The sequence below is a fragment of the Somniosus microcephalus genome, chromosome 25 (assembly GCF_052327205.1).
Source record: "Somniosus microcephalus isolate GS21.2 chromosome 25, FLI_Smic_1.0, whole genome shotgun sequence".
Classification (NCBI taxonomy): domain Eukaryota; kingdom Metazoa; phylum Chordata; class Chondrichthyes; order Squaliformes; family Somniosidae; genus Somniosus; species Somniosus microcephalus.
In genome coordinates, this window is record NC_141011.1 from 27,466,282 (window position 1) to 27,493,691 (window position 27,410).

The 27,410-nt window shown below is 46.6% G+C and overlaps 2 protein-coding genes across 3 annotated transcripts in view; one reads left to right on the plus strand and one right to left on the minus strand.

Annotated features, from left to right (window-relative positions):
* Nucleotides 1-27,410, plus strand: part of efhd2 (EF-hand domain family, member D2) — a 74,277-nt gene that overhangs the window by 28,817 nt on the left and 18,050 nt on the right. The window contains exon 4 of one of the 2 annotated variants that reach the window (XM_085966939.1): nt 1,905-2,032. In XM_085966939.1, coding sequence (XP_085823065.1) covers nt 1,905-2,032 — 128 coding nt within the window. Of the gene's footprint in view, nt 1-1,904; nt 6,753-27,410 lie in introns of those variants that run through there. The other variant, XM_085966941.1, reaches the window with a different exon arrangement.
* On the minus strand, nt 10,514-23,105 carry LOC147100564 (uncharacterized). Its single transcript, XM_085966938.1, has 7 exons — nt 22,980-23,105; nt 20,982-21,118; nt 15,858-16,008; nt 14,353-14,406; nt 13,221-13,360; nt 11,065-11,218; nt 10,514-10,645 (listed from the first exon to the last, which is right to left on the minus strand). Exons 2-7 carry the CDS (start codon nt 21,105-21,107, stop codon nt 10,620-10,622), a joined length of 651 nt encoding a protein of 216 aa, XP_085823064.1. The 5' UTR covers nt 21,108-21,118; nt 22,980-23,105; the 3' UTR covers nt 10,514-10,619.

Here is a 27,410-nt window from a genome sequence, read left to right on the forward strand (position 1 = left end):
GTACAGCACGGGTTAGATACAGAGTAAAGCTCCCTCTACACTGTCCCATCAAACACTCCCAGGGCAGGTACAGCACGGGTTAGATACAGAGTAAAGCTCCCTCTACACTGTCCCATCAAACACTCCAAGGGCAGGTTCAGCGCGGGTTAGATACAGAGTAAAGCTCCCTCTACACTGTCCCATCAAACACTCCCAGGGCAGGTACAGCACGGGTTAGATACAGAGTAAAGCTCCCTCTACACTGTCCCATCAAACACTCCCAGGGCAGGTTCAGCGCGGGTTAGATACAGAGTAAAGCTCCCTCTACACTGTCCCATCAAACACTCCCGGGGCAGGTTCAGCACAGGTTAGATACAGAGTAAAGCTCCCTCTACACTGTCCCATCAAACACTCCCAGGGCAGGTACAGCACGGGTTAGATACAGAGTAAAGCTCCCTCTACACTGTCCCATCAAACACTCCCAGGGCAGGTACAGCACGGGTTAGATACAGAGTAAAGCTCCCTCTACACTGTCCCATCAAAGTATCTCAGCCCAACTTCAAAATGCTCCCCCCCCCTCCCCACTCCGTGTGATATTCTATTTCCTCCACAAGCTGGTCCATTGCCTAAGAAAGTCCAGCGTGACAAAAAGCCATTCAGCCCATCAGGCCCACTCCATCCAGGCTGTTAATATCTCCCTAGCCCTCAATCCCTCTTCTCAACAGATAATGGATCCAGCTCCTGGATCCAGTGTCCAGAATTGCCCCCAAATCAACCAGTGTGTCTGCCAGCTCTGTGAGGAGGGTGGGGTGGAGAAATGTTCTTTTATTAAGGCTTGTAAATTTGTAACTCTGACTTCGAGTCCTGTGCAAATTGTCACAAGTTAGAAGGATATGTTGATGGGGTTAGATGAAGAGGGATGGGAGGAGGCTCGTGTGGAGCATAAACACTAGCATGAACCAGTTGGGCCGAATGGCCTGTTCCTGTGCTGTACATTCCATGTATTTCTATGTAAATATCTTGTTTATTTCCACCGTTGGATCGATTATAGAGCTGGATCGGGTCTTCCCTCCGTCTTTGTGAAGCTGACTGTCGAAGTGCCAACTGTGGGCAGTTTTTCCCTTGGGCCATGTTCACTATGAACCTGCTCCAAACTCAGTTGACACTTTTGGGGGGGGGGGGGAATTCGGTGGGCTGCACCACCAGTTAGCGCCTAAAGAGGGCACTCAGTGGCTTTAGCGCCACTGGCCACGCCTCCCACGAAATTTAGCAGGGCGCTAATGGCGGCGTTAGTCTGTAGCGCTGCGCCGCCACCGATGACGTCATCAGTGTGCGCAGCGCCCCGCTACTGCCCCGATCGCGATATCTGTTCGCGCCCGCCTCTAACGCCGGTCGCAAATCGCGCCCGGTTCACGGGGCCTACCTGTGGCGGCAGTGGCGCAAATTAAGGTGGAGCTGCGGGGCGGCCATTTTTTCTGGTGGCCGCCTGCCAGCACCTCTGTCACCGGCCTCCTGATCCGCCCCCCGGGCAGTGCCGGCTGTGTCCTGAGAGCCTGGCACTTCTCCTCGGTGCCAGGCTCTTGCCGGCACTCGCGATCGGTCATCGCGCTGGTGCAGGCCCCTCCCCCTTAAGAAGGGGAGGAAGGCCTGCAGTATCGCAGTGCACCGTGCTGCAGCGTGTGGCGCGTTGCGCTGCGATATTCAGTTTCAGCGCCCTAAGAGGGACGCGGGGCGCCTCGAGCAGCGCCCCGCATCCCTCTTGGGGCGCTCAAGATGAATTTCCAGCGGGCGCAACGGCTCCGATCGCAGCGGTAATTCCGGCGCCCAGGCGAGCTTGGCGCCCCGTTTGCGGCACCACCGGATTTCTAGGCCTTGGTGTTTTGCTCCGATAATGAAATGAAACGAAAGGTGCATTTCCTCTGCAGGTTCAGGCGATCAATGACTCGAGCCGATTTGAGCAGGAGATCAAGGAGGAACAGGAGGAGAAGAAGAAACAGGCTGAGAAGAAGAAGCAGAAGCAAGCGGCCTTCAAGGAACTGCAGTCAGCATTCAAGTAAAGCCACAGTCCTGCCGGAAATGCATGGGGTGGGGGGGGGTCTGAGGATTTGGTTTCTAATATTGCCAGATCTTGGCAAAGATGCAGGTGACTGCCTACTTTTATTTTAAAGAATGGGGGGCCGGGGGGCGGATTATTGAGCAGCAGGCGTGCACCTTGGATAACACGACACAATGACTAACTCGGGGAGGATGGAGATGTCTCGGTCACTTCCAGGTATGTCCTCAACCCAGTATTTCACTACCAGACTCTCTCCCTTGTGACAGCGCGAAGCCTTTGGGGCGTGAGTGATGGGGAGAGTGGGGTGATGTCATGTGAGACAATCCCAACCAACCGCAATATGTGGTTTTTATTGCATTGACTGAATATCTTCTGTTAATTGGCTTTGACGGCATATTCTGCAGGTGATGTGGAGGTGGGTGTAGGGGACTCAGGAGATGGGATCCATATGCATTGAACTCCCAGTGCCTGGTTCACATTTTAACAGGGACATTTGGCTCGGTGGTGCCAGCCTTGGTTGTATTGTGGGTGCGTGTGGCAGTTTGCTCCAATGCTGCCCCGTCTACAGTCGGGTCTATGGAAAAGGTTGATCCAGGAACTGAGCCAGGCAGACTCCTCCCCCCGCCCTGGGCTGACGTACGCCTCTTTTATTTTAAAAAAAGAGGGGGTGTGCAGTTTGCAATGTCTCTTTTCCGACCAGATCTGGCCACTTTTTTTTTTTAAAGTCAGTTAAAATGGCTGCCGCATCCCAGATTGCATTTCCTCATTGGTCATATGATGGACCAAGCGTGACTCCTTTACAGTCAAGACCATGATTTTATCGATCTGTTTAATTGGGCTTGATTTAGCAGTGCATCTCTTGCAAAATATATATTTTAAAATTGTTTTGGGGGTGGGGGGAGAGGGTAAAAGTTAAATTATTGGCAGCAAGTTCTGGCACAGACATGACGGGCCAAATGGCCGCCTCCTGTGCCACAAACTTCTATGATTCAACTTCGAGTTTTATTTTTTACATAAAGGGTCCTTTTGTTAACACCAGTTCAAAGATTTATTGTGGGAACAGCACTTAGATTTTACCTCGTCAATCAAGGTGGGGGGATTGTTTTTCTGTTGCGCTTGTGGGGGAGGGGCGAGGTTCCAAGGTTCCCTGAGGTTCGGTGGTTGGGTCTGTCCAAATGAGTGCCCTGACGTTTTGCGGCATGCTTTTAACAGGCCGTGCTCCTTCATGCGACTGTCGTCTGGTGTTGCGATGCTTGTCTCAAGTGCAAACGTGTCCTAATTGCATCGGTATGTGGTGTCATTTCCTGTGCACATTTAATGCAACACCCTCCTGCTCTAATAACCTCATTCATTCAGAGCAGCAGTTGGATGGAAGCTTTAGTCCTTAAAACTGTTCAAACCAAAATTTATTTTTACCTCTGGCATCTAACCATCAGAAATCGCTGGGATATTTAACACTTTAAATGATCTGCGTCTAGTGCAGAGCTTGGGAGGGTGGAGGGGTGTGACGTTGGGAAGATGCACCAATCGCACTCGGGCTCCACTGAGCCGCATTGTAACGGCTGATTCACTTTACTGTCCCAACATGGCGCACTCCAAGCCCAGGGGGCTTTGGCGTCAATGTCCCTGCTAATTCTTTTTCGGGTGCACGGCCCTTTTAACGGGCTAGGCAGCCCATTCAAATTTCCGCGCATGCGCGGTTTTTCCATTTAAAAGCCGTTGAGCGGCCAGCGTGGGTCCTCCCGACCGCTTTGTGGCTGCGCAGCTTAATAGAAATTGTCGCCACCTTGGCTGGAGAACGGCTGGTGAATAGGCTGTGCCCAGCTCCCTTCAGACTACTGACTGTGGGTGGGGGTAGCAGCTGAGCATCAAGCACAGTGTCTGACTGTAGCCATGGTTACCCACCACTGCCTCCACCCCCGCCCCCCCAGCCACCGGGGTTCAATACCAGGCCGGGTGTGGGGTTGATGAAAGTTCATTGAGAACCTCAATAACTAACTTATCGCCCCTTCGCTCCAGGGAGGTAGGAATGAAATTCGATTTTTTTTATTTGATAATTTAGCGTTGTGATTTAAATTTCTGGATCCCCCAGTTTAAAATAAATGGCCAGTTATGGCCTTACCCTGTCAGCCAGTCCCTGGATATGAAGGTGGACAATGAAATCAGCAGCCCTTAATGTAAAGCCTTTACTCTGGATCTCTCTATATTGTACGGGTATTCCGAGGGATGATAAACGCACAGGTCCGGGGCGGGGAAGGTGCCTACCTTGTTGCTTTGAGTTATTTTAACCAGTCTCCCTAAATATCACTGTGATGAGCTTTGTGTTCTGACGAGCTGTGCAATATATAAACACGGTCGGTCAGGGCAGCTTGTGATCTGTGCTGTCTTCCTTCAAGCTCTGACGGACAGCGGAGTGACCGCTTAGCTTCAGTTCTTCCTTTCCTCACCTTCCCCCCCCCCCCCCCCCCCTCCTCCTCCCCCTCCCCCAATCCCAGCAAATACCCTGCAGCATAAGAACCTGATTTTCTTTTTAAAGGGCCAATGCACTGAGTTAATGGTGTCATTAACATTTTAGGGTTTCCCTCCCCCACCCACCCCCCAATTACAGCTGGTCTCTGTTCAAGGCCCCTCCCTCCCTCCCTCGATTTGCCCTGACCGCTTTGGTCAGAATGTGGGACCGACCGTTGCCTTTTGTACATAATGCTGTTTCTGCAACAGGACTAACTGCAGATGGATCAATAGGGGAGGGAGCAGTACTCGGTAATGATGGACCCTGTGGGCCTCCAGCTAGCCTGTGACCAGCACCGCCTCGCCCCTGGGTCAGATGGGGGTGGGGGGAGGAATTGGCTGTCGATACAATCGCACCGCGCAGAACGAGGCCATTCGGCCCATCGTGTCCGGGCCAGCTCTTTGAAAGAGCCATCCGATTCGTTCTGTCGCTGTGGATCGCGGCGGCAAAAATCCTGGGTGTGTTCGCATAATAAGCAATAGAAGTGCCTTTTGGAAAGAAACATTTGGTTATGAAACACTGGTGCAGCTGAGGCACGAGGCCTGGCTCTTGAACAGAGGCTCGGAAAGGAATTGTTTCATTGCAACAACTCAAAGTAAACCAGTTGCCGTCTCGTTCAGCTTATTAAAAGTTAAACTTCAATAAAGCTGGCCTACTTACCAAAAATAAAAACAAAATACAATGGCTGAGGCATTCACAGTTAGAGGGGAGCATTTAATGTTCAACACCCCCCCCCCCCCCCCTGTTCCCTGATATCTGGGATCCTGAGCACACACTCAGCTAACACATGGAATATATTTGCAATAACCCTCTTTGTGAAACTGAATTTGCTCAGAGTGCACTTTTCAGATACACTGGGGTTATTTTTAAATCTGTGGTATAAGGTGTCTGGGAAAGGGGAGTGGGCCGGGTGGGTGGAGAATTGGGGCGTCTGACAGCAAATACACAGCTCGGGGTGGGACCCGCTCACACTCACTCACTCACACTCACACACACTGAATTAAACAATAAGACAAAATAGAACAGATGCTGGAAATCTGAAACTGAGGAAATTCTGGAAACGTGCAACAGGTCAGAGAGCTTCTGCAATTAAAGGATGAAATATTAATGTTTTGGGTATAACCCCTTTGTCAGAACAGGGTTATACCTCAAACATTAACATTTTCCCTTTCTTTGCAGGTGCTGCCTGACCACTTGGGTGTTTCCAGCGTTTTCACACCAGAGAGGACACTTATAGGCAACTTTAGCAAAAGGTAATGGGTTTTTGATTCCTGTGACTCTCAGGACAACACACCGGGGCGAGGCGCTTAATGGGCAGCGAAAGAAGCAGTGGCGCAACATTGGGACGGCGCACACTGCTCAGCACACGGGTTGCTGCGATCAAACGCGGGACGAACTCTGGCGGTTGCTGCCGTTCAGAGCCTCGGTTCAGCTTGAAACAGGCTCGGCCGCCTCCCCCACCCCCGCTCCCCCGGCCTTCGATATTACTACGGCGCCTCTCACTGAGCTGTGTTGGGTGTTTCGTTTGCTTAATGTCACGGCTGCCAACAGCAAAGTTTGGGTCGGTCCACAGCCAGCGTGGAGCTGGAGGGTCCTGGGCTTTGTTAGCACCTTGGGCGGGATCCCTCTCGCTCCCCTGCCTTCAATGGGAAAGAATCTGAGTTTGTCCTCGCCTGATTCGCTTTCACTGCACCTGAAATATGGCTGTAGTCGGGCTCTTTGTGCGAGTCTAACTCTGCATGTGTGTGTCCGACTGTTGTGTCTGTGTGTTTTTCCATGGTTTGATTTGGAAGAATCCCAAGTTGTCCCGATGTGATTGTGCTTGTGTTCTGTCTTGGAATAGGAGCCAATGGGTGGGATAATAACCAGGAATTGTTTAAGCCTGGAATCAGAAGGGGGCTCTTGTGGTTCGTGGGGGTTTGGGAACTCAGTAACAGGAGCCCCAAAGAAAACTGCAGCGCTCTGAATTCCAGCACCAATGAATCTGCATAAAATTTACATAATTAATGTTGCTGCCATCTCTTGTACATTTCACCTGTGTGTATACTGAAAAGATGATGTATTTTCTATAATGTACTGTCGCTGTCTAAAATTTCTCCGATTGAGGAAACAGAAGTTGTGTGAAAGAAGCTATTTTTGATTTTCTTACCAAAAAAGAATTCTAATTATACATATATGTTCTAATAAATAAAATGCATCTTAAGTTTTGATGTTTTCCCCCCCCCCCCCCCCCCATTCTTTGTGTGACATAGTTACAGGTGCGAGGTGTGGAGGGGAGGATTGAAGGGGGTGAGGGTGGGGGCTAAAGGCTGTGGTGTAGATTCCAGTTGAATAGCTGGATAACACATGGTACCTCATGAGGAGTGGGCACTGGGAGGTGCTCATCAAACTGTTCTCCAGCCCTCCCACCCCACAACCAAGAATTGGCAGCTTCAGGAAGGGAAAAAAATTGGGGAGAAGACGCACTAATTCCCAGCCGGCATGGCTTCCTATTGCGCGCCTAACAGAATTGCCAGAGGGTGCTAGCGCCTGTGGGCGGCAGGCTCCTAGTTCAGGGCGGTTACCTGGAGCATAGTCTGTGCTTTGCCAGCCCGCGGGAGGAGGTGGAGTGTTTTTCCCCATTACTGGTGACCGAGTGATTGCTGAGCGCTCAGTGGCTTCTCGTTGCTTTCAGGTAAAAGCTTTTATAGATATGTGAAGAGAAAAAGATTGGTGAAGTCAAGCGTAGGTCCCTTGCAGTCAGAATCAGGGAAATTTATAATGGGGAACAAAGAAATGGCAGACCAATTAAATACATACTTTGGTTTTGTCTTCACAAAGGAGGACACAAATAACCTCCCAGAGATGTCGGGGAACATAGGGTCTGCTGAAAGGGAGGAACTGATAGAAATCAGTATTTGTAGGAAAATGGTGTTAGGGAAATTGATGGGATTGAGGGCCAATAAATCCCCAGGGCCTGATAATCTACATCCTAGGGTACTTAAGGAAGTGACCCTAGAAATAGTAGATGCATTGCTGGTCATCTTCCAAAATTCGATAGACTCTGGAACAGTACCCATGGATTGGCAGGTAGCTAATGTTACCCCACTGTTCAAAAAGGGTGGTAGAGAGAAAACGGGGAATTAGACTGGTAAGCCTGACATCGGTAGTGGGGAAAATGCTAGAGTCCATTATAAAGGATGTAATAGCAGAGCACTTGGAAAAAAGTGACCGGATCGGACAAAGTCAACATGGCTTTACAAAAGGTAAATCATGCTTGACTAATCTACTGGAACTTTTTGAGGATGTAACTGGTAAAATAGATAAGGGAGAACCAGTGGATGTGGTGTATTTGGATTTTTAAAAGGCTTTCGATAAGGTCCCGCATCAGAAATTAGCGTGTAAAATTAAGGCACATGGGATTGGGGGCAAGGTATTGACTTGGATAGAGAACTGGTTGGCAGACAGAAAGCAAAGAGTTGGAATAAATGGCTCTTTTTCCGAGTGGCAGGCAGTGACTAGTGGGGTACCGCAGGGATTGGTCCTTGGACCCCAGCTATTCACAATATATATTAATGATCTGGACGAGGGAACTAGATGTAATATCTCCAAGTTTGCAGACGACACAAAGCTGGGTGGGCGTGTGTGCTGTGAGGAGGATGCCGAGAAACTCCAGTATGATTTGGACAGGTTGGGTGATTGGGCAGAAGCATGGCAGATGCATTATAACGTGGATAAATGCAAGGTTATCCACTTTGGTGTCAAAACAGGAAGGCAGATTAATATCTAAATGGCAATAGATTGGGAGAAGGGGAAGTGCAAGGAGACCTGGGCGTCCTTGTGCACCAGTCGCTGAAAGTAAGGATGCAGGTGGTTAAGAAGGCAAATGGTATGTTGGCCTTTGTAGTGAGAGGGTTTGAGTACAGGAACAAGGATGTCTTGCTGCAGTTGTACAGGGCCTTGGTGAGACCACACCTTGAGTATTGTGTGCAGTTTTGGTCGCCTTATCTGAGGAAGGATGTTCTTGCCATGGCATGGAAGGAGTGCAGCGAAGATTCACCAGGCTGATACCTGGGATGGCAGGAATGACGTATGAGGAGAGATTGGGTCGATACTCGCTGGAGTTTAGGAGAATGAGAGGGGATCTCATCGAAACTTATAAAATTCTAACAGGACTAGACAGACTAGATGCTGGAAGGTTGGGGAGTCCAGAACCAGGGGTCACAGTCTAAGGATAACGGGTAAGCCATTTAGGACAGGGATGAGGAGGAATTTCTTCACCCAGAGAGTGGTGAACCTGTGGAATTCTCTACCAAAGAAGGCAGTAGAGGCCAATTCATTAAATATATTCAAGAAGGAGTTGGATATATTTCTTAAGGCTAAAGGGATATGGGGAGAAGGCAGGAACAGGGTACTGAATTTGGATGATCAGCCATGATCTCATTGAATGGCGGAGCAGGCTCAAGGGGCTGAATCTCCTGCTCCTATCTTCTATGTTTCTATGGTGCAGCAAACAGAGAGGAGGTCAATGGACGGGGCGAGCAGAGCCCCTTCCTCCCTCCCTCCCTCTCTCTGTGACTCGACAACAAATCACCTGTTGGGCAGAGTCAGTCCCACAGACGGGACACTGAGGAAGCTGGTCTGTCAGTGAGCAGAGTTGCTGCACGGGGAGGTGACCATAGAACTATAGAGATGAGCTGATGGACATTTCCACAGCATTAACCCAGTACACTCACAGTATTTATTTTACAGATGTTTAGCTGCCATATGGGCTATGAATCAGGGCGTGTCCCAGGGCTTGGAGTGGTGTGACAACAATCCCACCCTGTAGCTCCATCCCTGCCATTTATTTCCACTTCAAAGCCATCCTGTTTATCCTGGAAAGCCTGTTGCTCCACGATACAAAGAAGTTTGACTATTAACCCTTAACCCTCTAAGCTGTCCCACATACAACTCTCCAGAATATCCAACAGTTAATTAATGAATAAAGCTCCCTCTACACTGCTCTATCAAGCACTCCTAGATCAGATACAGCACGGGTTAGATGCAGAATAAAGCTCCCTCTACTTTACCTCATGAGCCCCCAAGAGAATGCTGCACCCCCACTGCTGCAGGTTGACAATTTCCATTCCCCAAACCAGATATCATGTTGAATTGGCAGGGTCACTGAGCAATCACAACAACTACTTATATAGTGCATCTAACATAGCAAAACATCCCAAGGCGCTTAGCAAGAGCGATATCAATTAACAGTTTTGACACCGAGCCACAGCCGGAGATATTAGGACAGATGACTAAAAGTTTGGTCACAGAGGTAGGTTTAAGGAGCATCTTAAAGGAGGAGAGGTAGTGAGGCAGTCAGGTTTAGGGATGGAATTCCAGAGCTTAGGGCCTAGGCTGCTGAAAGCACGGCTGCCAGTGATGGAGCGATTGAAATTGGGGAAGCGCAAGAGGCTAGAATTTGAGCAGCGCACAGATCTCGAAAGCTTGTTCGGCTGGAGGAGATTGCAGAGGTAGGGAGGGGGGGCGAGGCGGTGAAGGGATTTGGAAACAAGGATGAAGATTTTAAAATTGAGGCGTTGTCTGACTGGGAGCCACTGTAGGTCAGCAAGCACAGGGGAGATGGGTAAACGAGACTTGGAGCGAGTTAGCATACGGGCAGTCTGTTAATTCAGGACCGAAGTTGGGCATTTCTGTGCTGTGGGTGTCCAAGCCCAGTGATGAACTGTACTGAGACTGTGCGAACACATTTCATGTGGGATCCTCACCTCCAGAAAAGAGAGTGAAGACTTTATCAATCTGGACAGGATGTGAATCCAGGTCCCAGATGTGACTGGTCAGTGTACTAACCCAGACCCCAACCCTTACATAATAAACAGATTGTGAAGGACCTGTTCTGCTCGATGTCCCCGGTACTCCAATGCATAGGAGTTACACTGTTTAGTTGTATTGTTCACAGGCGGAGGTGTAAATCTTCGAACAACAGGTGCTGCAATTAATCATTCCAATTTTTAATTCATAAAGAAAAGAATGGGCATTACACTAGGTTTCAAATGTGGTTCAGCCCACATTTTCTCTGCCACTTGCTTCTCTCCTTCAGCGTAGGTTCATTGGTTCATCCTCTAAAGACAGAAAAAGAACGAGTTCAGATACATATTCTAACGCACTGAGGAAGGTCCCAGAAAGGGTTCAGTTGAATCACTGACCTGAAGTGAGTTAGCTGGTCTCAGTTGAGGGCAGCTGCAGGGGTTGCTACTATTTGTCTCCGTGCCCCGGGAAGGGGGGGAAATCTGGCAGAGTTCCCGCTCCTACCAATGACCTCTGCTGGAGGTCCGTGAGAGGAGGTTGGGTGAGGGCCGCTGGGCCCAGCGGTGCTGCCCTATGCGGTTGAATAGTCAGTGCCTGGGCTCACACGAGGAGCCGTCACTCGTTTGAGGTACGGAGCGCCAATGGTGCCAAAATGGAACCTGTTCTCCATCAAAGGACAGGATGGGGGGAGGAGAGAAAATTAACAAGGTTAAGTAAACAGTTGCTCTTTTACCCTCCATTCCTGAACTCGGGAGCAATGTGTAGAGGTCGGCACAATGCTCTTCGAGAGCTTTGTAGAAAAGATAACACGGGCGACACCCTTTGCTAGTCACGTCCATTAAAAATTCAGTTACGCGTCTGTGCAGTTCCTCGTTTATGTTCAAGTGCTGAAAATACATAGGAACAATGGCCAATTAAAGCACGTTACTGTTACTGAGAGAAACCCCAGCTATTTTTGGTGTACCGTATAAAGTCATTGATATGCAGTCTCTCGGCAACCTTCGACTCAGAAACAGTAACACTGCAACTGGAAGAAACGGTCTAGCCCTAGACTATTATGCCAAGTTCATTTACTGTTATGTATAGAGACTAATTTTCTTTCGCTGTCAGATAGGCCCTGGGCTGGTAGTTTTAACAGACACATTATTTTTCTGTATAATCTGTGGTAATACGAGTTACCAACTGGACGAATCTCATGAAGCCGAGAGCGCAGAAAGACCTGGAGAAAATTGCTGGAAACCCTACAGCGAGTCAGTCAGCATCTGTGAAGAGAACAGGTAAGTCACCATATTAGCCATGCAACCCATCATCAGAAATGAAAAAAAAAGATGGACAAGCATTTTAATAGAACCAGAACAACGGGGTGGGAGAAAGGGGGGGAAAACACAACAGGAAGTATCAGTGGAGTCTGCTGGCCTCGGAAACAGCAGGCCAACACTGAAGGGACAGATCCCCCGCCAACACAATGTTCTGACTAAGGCTAACTATCAACCCACCTCCCTGCTCCTAGATGGTGACAGACCCATCCCACATTGGCAGTATCCCCGACTATAAAGAAAATGGAGCCTATTGTTAAGGCCTAAAGTTATTAAGTTCACTGTTCAGGCCAGTGGACTGCCCAAGAGAAAGATAAGAGGCTGTTCCTGCTCACATTGAACTTCATTGGAACACTGTAGAAGGCTAAAGACCGAGAGTAGGTGGAGCGAGGAGTTGAAGTGGCAGTTACGGGGAAGTCAAGATCTCGTGCACAGAATGGAGGTGCTAGGCACAATGGTCACCTAATCTGCATTTGGTCTCCCCAATATAGATATCTAATAAAGAACATGTGTTGGGCATCAAGAGACAACCCCAGGGCCTTTCCATGGCCCATTGTATCCTACAACAGCTGTGCTTCACATGGTTAAATGTGCGTGTGTGTGTCCAAGTAATGGAGTACTAGCCAACAACACTGGAACTCAATTTGTCTTTAGAAACAGAGTGATTGAGAAACCTGGGTGAAGAGCCAAGAACGCCAGGAGTAGGAGAGAAGATTAGGCAGGTTAAGAAGCAGTAGTTAGCTTGGGCTTTAATGACCTGTAGATTGTAGGATGAAGGACAGGTTGGGAGAGGGGGTTTGAGGAACCCCAACCAAGAATGAGAGCAGCACTTGATGCAATGAATCTTAATGGTGTATAAGATGATAAAAAGATTTTAGGAACAGGTAAAGGTCATTGGGCCCAACAGCTCCTTTGGATATATCAACCCCACTCACCTACCTTCGTATCATATCCTTCAATTCCCTCTCTCCAGAAACACGTCTAACTGTCTCATGAACTTATTGACACCATCCGTTTCAATGGCCTTCCACTGGTAGCTTTGTCTAAATAATCAGTGACTACACTTCAAAAGTAATTCCTTGGATTTATCTCATTGATGTTTATGGGATCTTGCTGTGTGTTTATTGACTGCCACAGTGGTTATAAAACAACAGCGCTCAGACTTCAACAAAGTAATTAATTGGCTGTGCAGCGCTTTTGGACGTGAAGATGTGAAAGGCACTTCATAAATGCAAGCTCCTTTGTTCCTTGTAAGCTCTTCCTAATTTACTCCACAGCCACTTTGTGTATAACATTGTTTTCTGCTTAATTTGAACCCTTCATCATAATGAGCTAATTGACTGGATGCACGGTGTTGTTCCTCTTCATAATCTTCAACAAGGTTACCTCAAGGAGAGCGAGTCCAAGTGGCTGAGCCTTTCCTCAGAGTCCATATTCCAATACCCACTGAAGATGATTCCAAATGGATTTCTGTGGTTGGGGATAGTCAGATAACCAGGTCTTCTGCTGCTCCTGAAGTGGCTTCAAGTTTTAAAACAAAATAGAACAGAATTGAAGAAGAAATAATTCTCACCTTATCTTTTTCTGCTGGATTGAAGACTTGCTGATTGGCCAAAGCCTCAACAAGTAGTTGCAGAGTGACATCAGTGAGTGGGCTCTCATTGGAGAGATACGCAAAGTCAGCATTCATCTTTCTCACATACACCTCAGACCCTGTGGGGAAAACCAGAATGTCTGCATTTTAAGGACGTGTTAATTTTGGTGGTGTAATATTATTCTGCATTAAACCATAAAAAGAGTAAGGTTATTAATAGGACGAAGCATTTCCCCACAGAAGACCAGATTTGCATTCCTATTGTGCTTTATCCTGTCTCTCCAGAATGTTCCAAAGCACCTCACAAATAATGAATTACTTTGAAATACAGTGAATATTTTTATATCAGCAAATGCAGCAGCCATTTTATGTACAGCAAGATTTCACAGACAGCAATGAGATAAACGACTGGTTAATTTTATGGGGGTCCAGCTGAGAGAGGCATATTGACCAGGATGGTGGGAGACTTCCCTGCTCTTCTTCAGACAGTGCGATGGAATCTTAAACAGCCACCAAACTGGCAAAGGAACCGTAGTTTAATATCTCATCTGAAAGATGGATCAGCTGATGACATCCCCTCAGAACTCCACTAGTGTTGACCTACAATGAGGAAATCAAACTAATGCCTCCCTGAACCTCAGACTTGCTTGAGCCTTCCCCCATGCCCTCCAAGTCACTGGAATATAGTTTTAATGCATTTACTCAGAAGTCTAGGTGAAGAGAGAAGGGGGGAAGGTCCTTTATGGAGGATACAGCCAACCTTGAAAACAGCAGAAGAGAAGACAAGATGAATCGGGCAGTAGTGGTTTGGTTAAGGCCAAGCTTGAGTTTTAAAGTCTAGTAAATTGTAAAGAGATTGGGAAGAGTGAGGGAGATCTTGGGAAGGAAGGAATGGGAGGCATTGGTGAGTCTTGTTTTTGGCATAGCAAGAATGAAGGACAATGTTGAAGAGAAGAGGGGAAGCTGAACTAAAATTAGGCCACAGCAAGGCCTGTTTTTGAACTGACGATGTAATAAGCTATTTTCCGTTGCTACTTCAATGATGTCAGCCAACTGGCTGCTTTGTTTTTGTTGAAGTAAACATGATTTCACCCATGTCTTGGAAATGTACCTTCAGGCGCTGGGGGCAGGATTGGAGCTGCAGATGGTCCATCAACCACATACCCTAAAAATACAACCAGAAACAGCAATCAATAACTGGAAAAATCTGTAGAGATTAAACATTTATAAAATAAAGCAGAGATACATCATTGATTTGTGAAAGAAAAAAAGGAACTTGCAATCATGCACTTCCTCAAGACACCTCAAACTGCTTCACAACAAATACTTTTGAAGTGTAGTCACTGTTGGGGTTTAGGCAAACACAGCAGCCAATTTGTGCAGAGCAAAGTCCCACAAACAGCAATGAGATAAATGACTAGATAATCTGTTTTAGTGGTGTTGGTTGAGGCTTGGGCACCAGGAGAACTCCCCTGCTCTTCTTCGAATAGAGCCTTGATTTAAAGTTTCATCTGAAAGACGGCACCTCCAACAATGCAACACTACCTCAATACTGCACTGAAGATTGGCCTAGATTATATACTGAAGTCCCTGGAGTGGGGCTTGAACTCACAACTTGCTGGCTCAGAGGCGGGACGAGTTCAGACTGAGGTTTGAGATTACACCGAATCGGAGCCATTTAACCTACCATTGACTAATCAACCATCTGCTGAGACAAACTTCCTGGATAAATACTCCCTGATCTCAGTATTATCGAGCAGGAAGAGCCCAAATTTAACCGCTGGTCTTTGCTCTGTGAGCTGATCTCAGATACAGCAACACAAGTGTGAGATGAGACAGATACAACTGGAAGGGAAAAACCAGCTTGGGTTTCCACTCCTGGTGGAAAGAGCAACAAGTGTTGGGGAAATAACAACAGAAAATGCTGGAAAAACTCAGCAAGTCAGGCAACATCCGTGGAGAGAAATTTGAGTTGACGTTTCGGGTTTGACCCTTCTTCAAAACTGGAGAGAAAAGGAACTAGATCGAAGGCAGGGCTGCAATCGGACAAAAGAATAAAAGAACCAAAAGAAGTAAAAGAGATTAGAAGCTAGACGAGATGGTAATAGGCTGTGATTAGGTGTAAAGTGTACTGGCAGGGCAAAAGATAGCTGCCAGGTGTGAGAGAGAAACAAAAGGAAAGGGGGGGGGGGAAAGGAAAGGAGTGGAAAAAGTGTTGGGGATTGGGTGAGGACAGGGCGTGATGCTTTCTCATTGTCTAAGCTCACACATGTGGAATTGTACCCCAGCTTGAATCAACACCTTCGGGAGAGGAAATTGGAGGAACAAAAATGAGTGGGCATGTGCCCATTTTACCTGAACTTCAGGTACAGGCCAGAGTGTGTTAGGCTGTAACATATCATGCAGTGGTTTACAGTTCTATATGTCGCTCCTGACTAACCAAGAAAATACCTCATCAATGCTCATTCTCATTCAATCAACTCTAGTGTTTACTGTCTTTGAAGCCATTATCCCATAATCCCTGGATCCACCACTGGTATCACGTAGCACATGTAACCAGTTGTCCACATCATTCTGATCCCCCCATCCCTAATAATGTAACACCTTCTGTCTTACCTCGCTGTTTGGATGGAAGCTGATCATAGGCAGACTTGTTTATCTTTTCAAATTTAAGATAAAAGAATTCAATGACAGTTGGTCCTTTGTTTTCAATATTATCCAAGAAAGCAGAGACACGGGAAATGAGAGGCTTCCTGTTATTCCTGTACTGTAAAAGAAACAGGTAAACCAGCCAGCAACCAAGAGAAAAGAATCAATAATTGACTAAATTTGCTGATGACACAAAGATAGGTAGGAAAGTAAATTGTGAAGAGGACAGAAGGAGGCTACAAAGGGATATAGATAGGTTAAGTGAGTGGACAAAGTTCTGGCAAATGGAGTACAATGTGGGAAAAAGTGAAGTTGCCCATTTTGGCAGGAAGAATAAAAAAAAATATTATCTAAATGGTGAGAGATTGCAGAGCTCTGAGATGGAGAGGGATCTGGGTGTCCTAGTGCATGAATCGCAAAAGGTTAGTACTGTATGCAGGTACAGCAAGTAATTAGGAAAGCTAATAGAATGTTATCGTTTATTGCGAGGGGAATTGAATACAAAAGTAGGGAGGTTATGCTTCAGTTATACAGGACATTGGTGAGACCACATCTGGAGTACTGTGTACAGTATTGGTCTCCTTATTTAAGGAAGGATGTAAATGCGTTGGAAGCAGTTCAGAGAAGGTTTACTAGACTAATACCTGGAATTGGCGGGTTGTCTTATGAGGAAAGGTTGGACAGGCTAGGCTTGTATCCGCTGGAGTTTAGAAGAGTAAGAGGTGACTTGATTGAAACATATAAGATCCTGAGGGGTTTGGACAGGGTGGATGTGGAGAGGATGTTTCCTCTTGTGGGAAAATTATTTAAAAATAATTATTGTTTAAAAATAAGGGGTCGCCCATTTAAGACAGAGATGAGGAGAAATTTTTTCTCTCAGTGAGTTGTGATTCTTTGGAACTCTCTTCCTCAGAGGGCGGTGGAAGCAGAGTCTTTGAATATTTTTAAGGCAGAGGTAGATAGATTCTTGGTAAGCAAGGGGGTGAAAGGTTATCTGGAGTAGGCGGGAATTTGGAGTAATCAGATCAGCCATGATCTTATTGAATGGCGGAGCAGGTTCGAGGGGCTGAGTGGCCTACTCCTGCTCCTAATTCGTATGTTCGTAAGTAAGAATTCCATTGATCCTATATACTGAATATTCTATCGGAAAAACAATCTTCAAACTTCACTTGAGGTTTGACAATTTTATATTCATGTTGTCTATTCCTATGATTAACTTTACATTCAACAACAACAACAAGTAGTAAAACATCCCAATGATTCACAGGAGCGTTATCAAACAAAATTTGACACCGAGCCACATAAGGAGATATTTGGGCAGGTGACCAAAAACTTGGTCAAAGAGGTAGGTTTTAAGGAGCAGCTTAAAGGAGGAGCGGCAGAGTAGTTTAGGGAGGGAATTCCACGGCTTAGGGCCGAAGCAGCTGAAGGCACGGCTGCCAATGGTGGAGCAATTAAAATCGGGGATGTGCAAGAGGCCAGAATTGGAAGAGCGCAGAGATCTCAGAGGGGGAGAGGCCAAGGAGGGATTTGAAAACAAGGATGAGAATTTTTTAAATCGAGGCGTTGCTTAACCGGGAGTCAATGTAGGTCAGTGAGCAGAGGGCTGATGGGTGAACGGGACTTGGTGCGAGTTAGGACACGGGCAGCCGAGTTTTGGAGGAGCTCGAGTTTATGGAGGATGCAGGGTGGGAGGCCGGGCAGGAGTGCTTGGAATAGTTGAGTCTAGAGGTAACAAAGGCATGGATGAGGGTGCGATCTTCAAATAACTGCTTGAAAATCGATCTTTGTGGGTGGGGGTGAGGAGGTGGGCCAGAGCCGTGTACCATTTTCACCAAGGTGACAAAAAAAAGACATCCATTTATACAGCACCTTTCACGCCCTCAGGTTGTCCCAGAGCGCTTTACTGCCAACAGAGTACGAATGAAATGTATTCACTGTTGTAATGTAGGAAATGTGGCAGCCAATTTGCGCACAGCAAGGTCCCACAAACAGCAATGTGAACAAATAATCTGTTTTTAGTAACATTAGTTGAGGGATAAATATTGGCCAAGCCACTGAGGAGAACTGCCTTGATCTTGTTCAAAATAGTGCCATGGGATTTTTTATGTCCACCTGAGAAGGTAGATAGGGCTGACGAAGGGTCGTCGACCTGAAACTGTTAACCTCTCCACAGATGCTGCCTGACCTGCTGAGAATTTCCAGCATTTTCTGTTTTTATTTCAGATTTCCAGCATCCACAGTATTTTGCTTTTGTAAGGTAGACAGGGCCTTGGTTTAACATCTCATCTGAAAGACGGGACCTCTGACAGTGCAGCGCTCCCTCAGCACTGCGCTAGAGTATCAGCCTAGATTATGTGCTCGAGTCTCTGGAGCTGGACTTGAACCCACAACCATCTGACTCGGAAGCGAGAGTGCTACCCACTGAGCCACGGCTGACACCCTGACAAGCTACCCAAGTGACATGGTGATGTATCCAAACTTTCTATACAAGAACAGTCAAAGAGGAAAACAGGCCAACCTTCTCCCCCTGTATCAAATGAAAGCCATTCATAGAGTCAGGGTCTCCAGTGCCAATAAGAATTACCTTATATTTATCCACATTAAAACTGTCTGCCATTTCTTAGCCCATTTGCTTATTGGTCCAGATCCTTCGGATTGTTATTAATCTTCGCTACAGTCACTTTGACCACACAGGAGTGCAGACTATTTTAATAGGAAATAGCCATTCTCTTTTTTGATTGACCTCAACCCCGCCTTGCTGTCCTTTCACGATCAATCCCCTCTGTCTCCAGAAATGTGTCTCATTGTTTCCTGAATCCATTCACATTAACTGTTTCCCTGGTAACACATTTCCATATGTCAATGAGCCTTTATGAAAAATCATTCTGTCTGCATTCCCTACATATGTGAAGCTGAGCAATCTGCAGGTGGAGGAATAGAATAAATCAATAACAAGACTCTTTGATGGCCCAATGGGTAAAAGCAGACCTCAATATAGCACTGACCAGAAGGCCGCAGCTTTGATCCTTGGCCTGTGCGGAGATAGCTGCTCTCAGATGGACCAGTAGTCAGGCACTAGAATTGGCCTCTGCAACCTGGGCTAGGAAGGGAAAATAAATCAGGCAGATTTCCCAATCTTGATTGCTAAGGTCATGGTTGAATTATCCATTAAACAATCTGGATGGAGTGATGGGAGTTTCAACACTTCCATTTTCCAGGTTTTTCTGGCCAGTGGACTGTGTGTCATTATCAGCCTTTTCTCTTTACAGGTACTAATGTTTCCAGAATTTTTGCGGTCTACTGTCAATTGCCTCACCCGTAAACCCAACACAAAAGGGCTCCTATTTCACATTCTTCCCATCCACATCAAGCTGGAGTTTGCTAGGCCACTCCCTCCTACTGCTCCCATAGTTGGACAAGCCTTGCCTTCCTCTCATCTCCCTGACTCTCTCGGGCAGAGATCTCTCCCGTGTTTCAGACCGTTACGGTATTTGAGCCCAGCTCCCCATGTCCCAGAGAGAATATTGTCACCTCCAGTTATCTCGGTAAATCTGTTGAACCCTCTTCCGTTTATTTCAGTTACTGATTTTAACAAGTATTCTTCCTTGTACAACATTATATATGTAATATTTTTACGTTGTGGTTCTTTTCATTCTCTTGATATTTACAGAGGCTATCTGGCCTATTTCTCTTCAAATGCTACAGACAGACTCGCTGATTTGAAAAAGGGAAGCTGATATTAACTTCAAAAAAGTGACTGGGACTAAGTAACTATCTGTTAAATTAAAAAGAAACACCCACTCAAACACATATTTGAACACATTCCAAAATATATTTGAATTGACTGGCTTGACCCTTCCCCCAGATAACTGGCTTTGACAAACTGACTAATTATTGCAACAGGGTATAAGGATTAGTGGGGTTATGATGTTTGAGTGAGGCTGGTTTTAACCACTTATGCACTCTGACTGAATTAAGGAAATCAAAACCATACTAAATTTCAAAATACATAATTCTTCTCACACATTCAAGCTCTACCATCTGAGTCTTCCCTCAATTCACATTGGAGGAGTCACCCTTTCTAGTCCACCACTTCAGCGTGAAGAATTGGAGATCGAACCAGAACTGAACTACTCTTCAGCTGTCTAGGCCCTAAGCTCTGGAATTCCCTCCCTAAATCTCTCCGCCTCTCTACCTCTCACTCCTCCTTTAAAGCGCTCCTTAAAACCTACCTCTCCCCTTGACATTCAACGGCATTACCATCGCCGAATCCCCCACCAACAACATCCTGGGGGTCACCATTGACCAGAAACTTAACTGACCAGTCACATAAATACTGTGGCAACAAGAGCAGGGCAGAGGCTGGGTATTCTGCGGCGAGTGTCTCATCTCCTGACTCCCCAAAGCCTTTCCACCATCTACACGGCACAAGTCAGGAGTGTGATGGAATACTCTCCACTTGCCTGGATGAGTGCAGCTCCAACAATACTCAAGAAGCTCAACACCATCCAGGACAAAGCAGCCCGTTTGATTGCCACCCCATCCACCACCTTAAGCATTCACTCCCTCCACCACCAGCGTACCGTGGCTGCAGTGTGTACCATCTACACGATGCATTGCAGCAACTCGCCAAGGCTTCTTCGGCAGCACCTTCCAAACCCGCGACTTCTTCCACCTAGAAGGACAAGGGCAGCAGGTGCATGGGAACACCACCACCTCCAAGTTCCCCTCCAAGTCACACACCATCCTGACTTAGAAGTATATCGACGATCCTGGAACGCCCTCCCTAACAGCACTGTGGGAGTACCTTCACCACACAGACTGCAGCGGTTGAAGAAGGCGGCTCACCACCACCTTCTCGAGGGCAATTAGGGATGGGCAATAAATGCTGGCCTTGCCAGCGACGCCCACACCCCATAAGCGAATTTTTAAAAACCTGTCCTAATATCTGCCTTTGTGGCTCGGTGTCAAATTTTGTTTGATAATCGCTCCCGTGAAGAGCCTTGGAATGTTTTACTATGTTAAAGGTATAAATGCAAGTTGTTGTTACTGTTCTAATGTAGCAGAGAGAGAGAGAGGAATATTTACTTTGTTAAATTCAATTTTATTTATCATCTCCGCTTGATAGAGACTATTCACCACAGCTTCCAGATCACTGTCAGACATTCCATTTCTGTTGGTTAAATACAGCTGGTCCTTTCGAAGATCTTCCATATCTAAGGTTCCTTTAAAAAATATTTAAAAACCATAAGCAAAGTCCTGGAGCCATCACGAATATAAGAATGTTATGGGGAATGAAGGGGCCAACTGCTGCACTCCAATAAACTGGAGACAAGGGAGGTCATTTAAATGCAATGAAAACAAATATCAGGGAAGGTGTTTAGCGGAAGGACGAGCGGATATTTACACTAGTGCCCAAAACTCAAAATCACCCCCCAAGGGAAGAGAAAGAGAAAATATCCGTGACAAATTTCATGGATTTGCGTAGATATTGGCCCAGGCTGAGTGTAACTGCTCAGTCCTGTGAGTGGACCTTGTATGACCCTATGATCAAGAGTGTTCCTTTACTGCCTGAGGCTCCTGTTGTGCGCGCTAGATACTGTGATCTTGCACATACAGCCATCTGCATTATTTGGTCTAGACAGAAGGCAGTTTGAAAAGCACTTCAATGAGACAAGAATGATTGTAAACCAACAAATTGGTTTAGTTTGCTTGAATTATATTGATGAACAGACTACAATCTTTGCAGCAAGATTAATCAACTCCGTACCTCTCAGTATCATACCAGTTATAAACAATGCATTCCCGCTGACTTTCTAGGTAAAAACTCATATTTCAAACTCTCTCGCCCTAGGCTAACTGCTCTGCTACAAGTTGTACACCTTCCTCCCTCAGCTCAGAGAGAGAGCGCTCATTAATACTTTCAATTCTCCAGGCTTCCACCCATTGTTCAGTGACTACAGACTTTTTGTTAAGTCAAAAAAGATGCGGTATCTATGAGAGTTGACTCACTAAGATGAATCTAACCTTTATAGCAATATCATTACATCAATTACAAAAACCCTTCCATCAAATAGTCCCAAAATGTTTCTACCTTTTAGGTAATGGGCACCTAGTCCATCACCAGGGTCACCTACTTCTACCTTCAAAATGTAACCACCCCTGCCCCTACCTCAGCTCCTTCAGTGCCGAGTCTCTTATCTGTGTCTGTCATTTCCAGGCTTGACTTCTCCAACACAATCCTCACTGGCCTCCAGAGCTCCTCTCTCTACAAGCTCCAGTTTGTCCAGATCTCTGCTGCCAGCATCCCATTCGGTACTAAATCCTGCTCACCCATCACCCCCCCCGTCCTTGCTAACAGTGTCTTTGTTTAACAAACCTCTGCATGGCTTCACTCCAATCTGCTTTCGCTACCCTCTCCAGTCCTCTATCCCAACACACCCTTCCGCACCTTCTACTCTTCTAACTGCCCTACTGTGTGTGTCCCACCTTCCCTACATGACCATTGGTGGCAAGGCCTTCAGTTGTCATGCCCCAGCGCTCTGGAATTCTCTTCCTAAATCCCTTTATCTTGGAACATCTGTCCTCGCCCTCAAAAACCTCAACCTAATCAACTGGTTCTTCAGTCACCTCCCCCGAATGCTTCTCCCAACTCCTGCTCAGTGCCCGATCCCACTTGTGAAGCACCCTGGGGGTTCGAAGATGTTCCAGTGTGCTGTCTGAGCAGAGATTGCCATTATTCCCTTCTTCCCACAATCTGCAGGCTTTGTGAACCCAAGCTTTGGCATCACCTAACCGCTGCTTTCTGATTTATCTCATCTTTCCTCCGACTCTTTTCAACCCTCGGTGTTTCCCTGAGCAATGGCCTCTCAGTTCATTCCAGTGTTGTAGCTTGAATAGTAGAGAAACAAGTTTTGTTGGCACATATAAACTTTTCTTATTCTTGACTTTTTTCCCAACACCCTTATTCCCGGTCCCAGCATAACTAATCGGCAAAGATGCTCATATATGGAGATCTCCTGGGAAACTCCACAACATGCCAAAAGCCCACATGCAAATCCAAACCAGCCGATACTTCCTTCTTACCTTAAAGTGCAATAAGACTCTTGTTTAAAAACAGTTCTTAAAGCTGGTAATCAAAGACGTTTCACTCAAATGTAGCTGCTTCCTCTTACCAAGGTGTGGCGGAAATATGTTTCATCAAAATGAAAGTAAAACTTAAGTACACAAACGCAACTTCCTGTAGTGACACAAAAATGATTGTATCTTTCAATGAAAATGGCAGAGTGTCCCGAACACTCAGGATTTTATTAACCATTTGTGAATTTTGTATCATTGTGAATTCATGTGTTCAATTCACCAGGGGTAGAAGGGAGGGAATAAAAAAATGCTTTTCCTCATCTTCTATTCCTGTGAATCATAATAACACAGTTATATTTTGAACTGTGGATGACCACTGGGAGATGACCATTGCTCCATCTTGTCTACCCTTTTAAGCCACCCATCAGTTTTGTAACCATGATTCTGGAGCTGATTGTCTTCTATCCCCTTTCCTAATCCTTTTATAAACCCTGCCATAGTATCTGTTCCCCCACCTCTGCCAGTAATCTTATCCATAATTCTATTACCCTCTGACTAAAAAAAAGTTGCCTAAATTTCCTTCCTTCTTTTGACACCCTTAACTTTAAACTGTATCCCCCTAGTCCTCGAATCCTGTGCCCGACAGAAGAGCTTTTACGGATCCAAATTCTCCATACCTGTGAAAATCATAAAGACGTCGATCAAGTACCCACGCCATTCCCATCCTCACACAACAGCAAAATATTGCGGATGCTGGAAATCTGAATTAAAAACAGAAAATGCTGGAAACACTCAGCAGGTCAAGTCAACATCTGTGGAGAGAGAAACAGAGTCAACATTTCATGTCGATGATGTCCCCCCCACCCCCACCCCCACAGGGTGCAGAAAAGATTTAGAAGAATGATTCCAGGGATGAGGGACTTCAACTACGTGGATTATTGGAGAATCTGGGGTTGTTCTCCTGAGAGCAGAGAAGGTTCAGAGGAGATTTGATAGAGGTGTTCAAAATCATGAGGGGTCTGGACAGAGTAGATAGAGAAAAACTGTTCCCATTGGCGGAAGGGTCGAGAAGCAGAGGACACAGATTTAAGGTGATTGGCAGAAGATCCAAAGACGACATGAGGAAAAACTTTTTTACGCAGCGAGTGGTTAGGATCTGGATCACACTGCCTGAAAGGGTGGTGGAGGCAGATTCAATCGGGGCTTTCAAAAGGGAATTGGCTAAGCACCTGAAGGAAAATAATTGCTGGGCTACGGGGAAAGGGCCGGGGAGTGGGACTAGCTGAAGTGCTCTTGCAGAGAGCTGGCACGGGCTTGACGGGCCGAATGGCCTCCTTCCGTGCTGTAACCATTCTATGATTCTAATCCTACTCTTGTGCCGAGAGCAAGGTTCCAGGGTAGACAGTCTTTCCCCGTAACTCAGCAGAGGCAGATGAGGAAACAACTAAAGTGTGTCCATTCCAGAGACTTCAGATGTTAGCCTTGCATTAATGAGGTACTGTGCCAGATTTATGTCAGCACGGGATCTAGTAATAGTGAGCTGGCGTTCCATTGAGCTTCGGACTGATCCTCGTAGTTTTCCTCGACGCCCTCCTGTAATTACACATTTCCTGCAAAATGGAGGCCAAAACTGAACAAAGTATGAAACATGATCACAAAGGCTAGAAAACCACTTCAACACAATCGCCTTAGATTTATTAGTCACACACATAAGTAATGAAGAGTAATATAAATAAGAAAAAACTTGCAATAATAAATCAGGACACCGCAAAGTGCTTCACTGCTGTTTAAGTGCTTTTGAGGTATAGTCACTGTTGTAATGTAAGAAAATGTGGCAGCTATTTGCACACAGCATGATCCCACAAACAGTAATGAGATAAATGACACTAGATTGTCTAGATTACGTGCTCAAGTTGCTGAAGCCTTCTGATTCATGGGCAAGAATGTTACCACTGAGCCAAAGCTGACACCTAAGTATCAATTGTGTCAGCTGTGGCTCGGTGGGTAGCACTCTTGCCTCTGAGTCAGAAGGTTGTGGGTTCAAGGCCCACTCCAGAGGCTTGAGCACAAAAATCTGGGCTGACACTCCAGTGCAGTACTGAGGGAGTGCTGCACTGTTGGAGGTGCCGTGTTTCGGATGAGACGCAAAACCGAGGCCCAATCTGCCCTCTCAGGTGGATGAAAAAAGATCCCACTATTTCAAAGAAGAGCAGGGGAATTATTATCCCTGGTGTCCTAGCCAACATTTATCCCTCAATTAACATTACCAGAAAAAACAGGTCATTAACACATTTGTGTTTGTGGGAGCTTGCTGTGTGCAAATTGGCTGTTGCGTGTCTTACATTACAACAGTGACTACAAAAGTACTTCATTGGCTGTAAAGCGCTTTGGGACGTCCTGAAGCCGTGAAAGGCGCTATATAAGTCTTTCATTTTTTCTTTAACATAATAGTGAAAAATCTAAACAATTAATAAGACAATGATACACGACCAGTTCTCTCTCTGCCCTCCCTCCCACCTATAATAAAGACCGTGACACTTGGTCATCTGCTGTGCTCATAGGAAACCACAAGGCAACATATAGCAGAGACCAGCAGCTCCCTGGTCAGTGCTAACTTCGCTGATCTCAGCCAAGTTAGGGTGCTTTTGTTGGTCTCAAATAGGGGGTTAGCGGGGAAAATTGAACAAGTGTCCTGATCCTGACTGCCAACCAGCGACTTCTGCTAGATGTGCATTGGGTGGAGATTGAGTGAGGATAGGATCAGGCTCATCTACGATATCCCCTCCACAATGTCGAATACCTTACTGACACTCACCGTTGTAGTGTATGTAACCGTTCCACCTTTAAGAGAACTATTTTAAGGGTTGCACTACTTTATCTTGGCTGCTGTATACTGTAATACCGGTGGTGACCACACCGGTATATAAGTGCTGTGTAATGATTTATTGGGCAGTTCCGCCCTGACCTTCGAACAGTAAAGACCTGTTAAAAGTTACTCTTGTGGTCTGTGTAGTAATTCTCAATATAACACACAGACTTAACAGTGGCGACGAGTACGATCTTACCCTGCGGCAGAGATACATCCAAGGCAGTTTAACGGGCCTCGAGAGGAGGCATCCGCCCTCATCATTCTGCTGAGAGAAGACTCGGGTCTGCAGAGCACAGGAAGAATTCTGACACGAAGCCTTCCATCAGCAACAGGCAGTGATCATCCCTTCTATCACGGTGGTGGGTAAGCTGATCAGCGACGAGCAGCAAGTCGGCCACGTTGACTGTGAGTAGGGGAGAAAAAAAAGAAACGGAGGATATAAGGGCGGAGAACTCGACCACGGCCGGGGAAAAGAGCCGGACAGAAGTCGGGGCCAGAGGCGCTGAGACTGGGGCAGCATAAGGCATGGAAGCCGCGGTGAATGCAAACGCAGCCGGTGCGAAAGACCGGGCTGCAAGCGGGCTGGGAGACGCAACAGCGTCGAGAGAGAGCTCGACCGCGACCGATGAAAAAGGCCGGGCAGCTACCGAGGCCGCGAGGCGCAGCGACCGGGTCAGCGTAAGGCGCGGGAGAAAATAAAAAAAACCGCGGAGAACTCAGCCGCAGCCGGGGGGAAAGGACCGGACTGCAAGAGGGGCTGGGAGGCGCGATTTGAAAACCGCTGGGGGAGGGCGAACGCAGCAATACGGCAAGCGCCATTACAGCCAGCGGGGGAGAAAGGCAAATGCGGGAAGCCGCCATTTTCGGAGGCGGGGGAAGAAGACAAGCGCGGGAAACCGCCATTTTGTAAAAAAAATAATAATTCTTTTGTTTCTCAAGAAGATCGCGAGGATGCCTAAGCATGGTAACATCAACGATTTCGATCCCGATGTTGAAGATTGGGCCACGTATGTAGAACGCATAGAGATATATTGTAAGGCAAATAAAATATCAGATGAAGATAAAGCACTAACCTTACTAAACTCAATGGGTGCGAAGACATACGGGCTATTGAAGCATCTTCTATCACCAGCTAAACCGGCGGATCAGGCTTTCGCTAAAGTTGTTGCTGTCCTGAAAAATCATTTGAACCCCACACTGCTGATGTTGGCTGAACGATTTAAATTTTATGCGAGAACGCAACTGAAAGAGGAAAGCAACGCGGAGTATTTAATTGAACTGCGTAAGCTAGCGAAATACTGCCAGTTTGAGGAAAGCCTGACAGAGGCACTGAGAGACAAATTTGTGTGTGGATTGTCGAAAGAAGGAACACAAAAGCGGCTGCTTGAAGAGAATGATATTACACTTGATAAGGCTGTCTCTATTGCAACATCGCACGAAGCCGCAGCGAGAGGCACTGCGGAAATGCAGCTGAAGGCAGCGGTACTCAGCGTAGATCGTTGTGGGAAGACAACACATGATCAGAACCAATGCTGGTTTAAAAACCAGGAATGTAGAAAATGTGGCAA

Excerpts from the sequence above, each read along its gene's own strand:
- LOC147100564 (XM_085966938.1), bottom strand. The coding sequence starts at position 21,107 with ATGGAAGATCTTCGAAAGGACCAGCTGTATTTAACCAACAGAAATGGA. Across the intron at positions 11,219-13,220 it reads ATCCAGCAGAAAAAGATAAG|CACTTGAACATAAACGAGGA; the intron begins GTGAGAATTATT and ends ATGTATTTTCAG. Across the intron at positions 10,646-11,064 it reads CCCGAGTTCAGGAATGGAGG|AGGATGAACCAATGAACCTA; the intron begins GTAAAAGAGCAA and ends TTCTGTCTTTAG.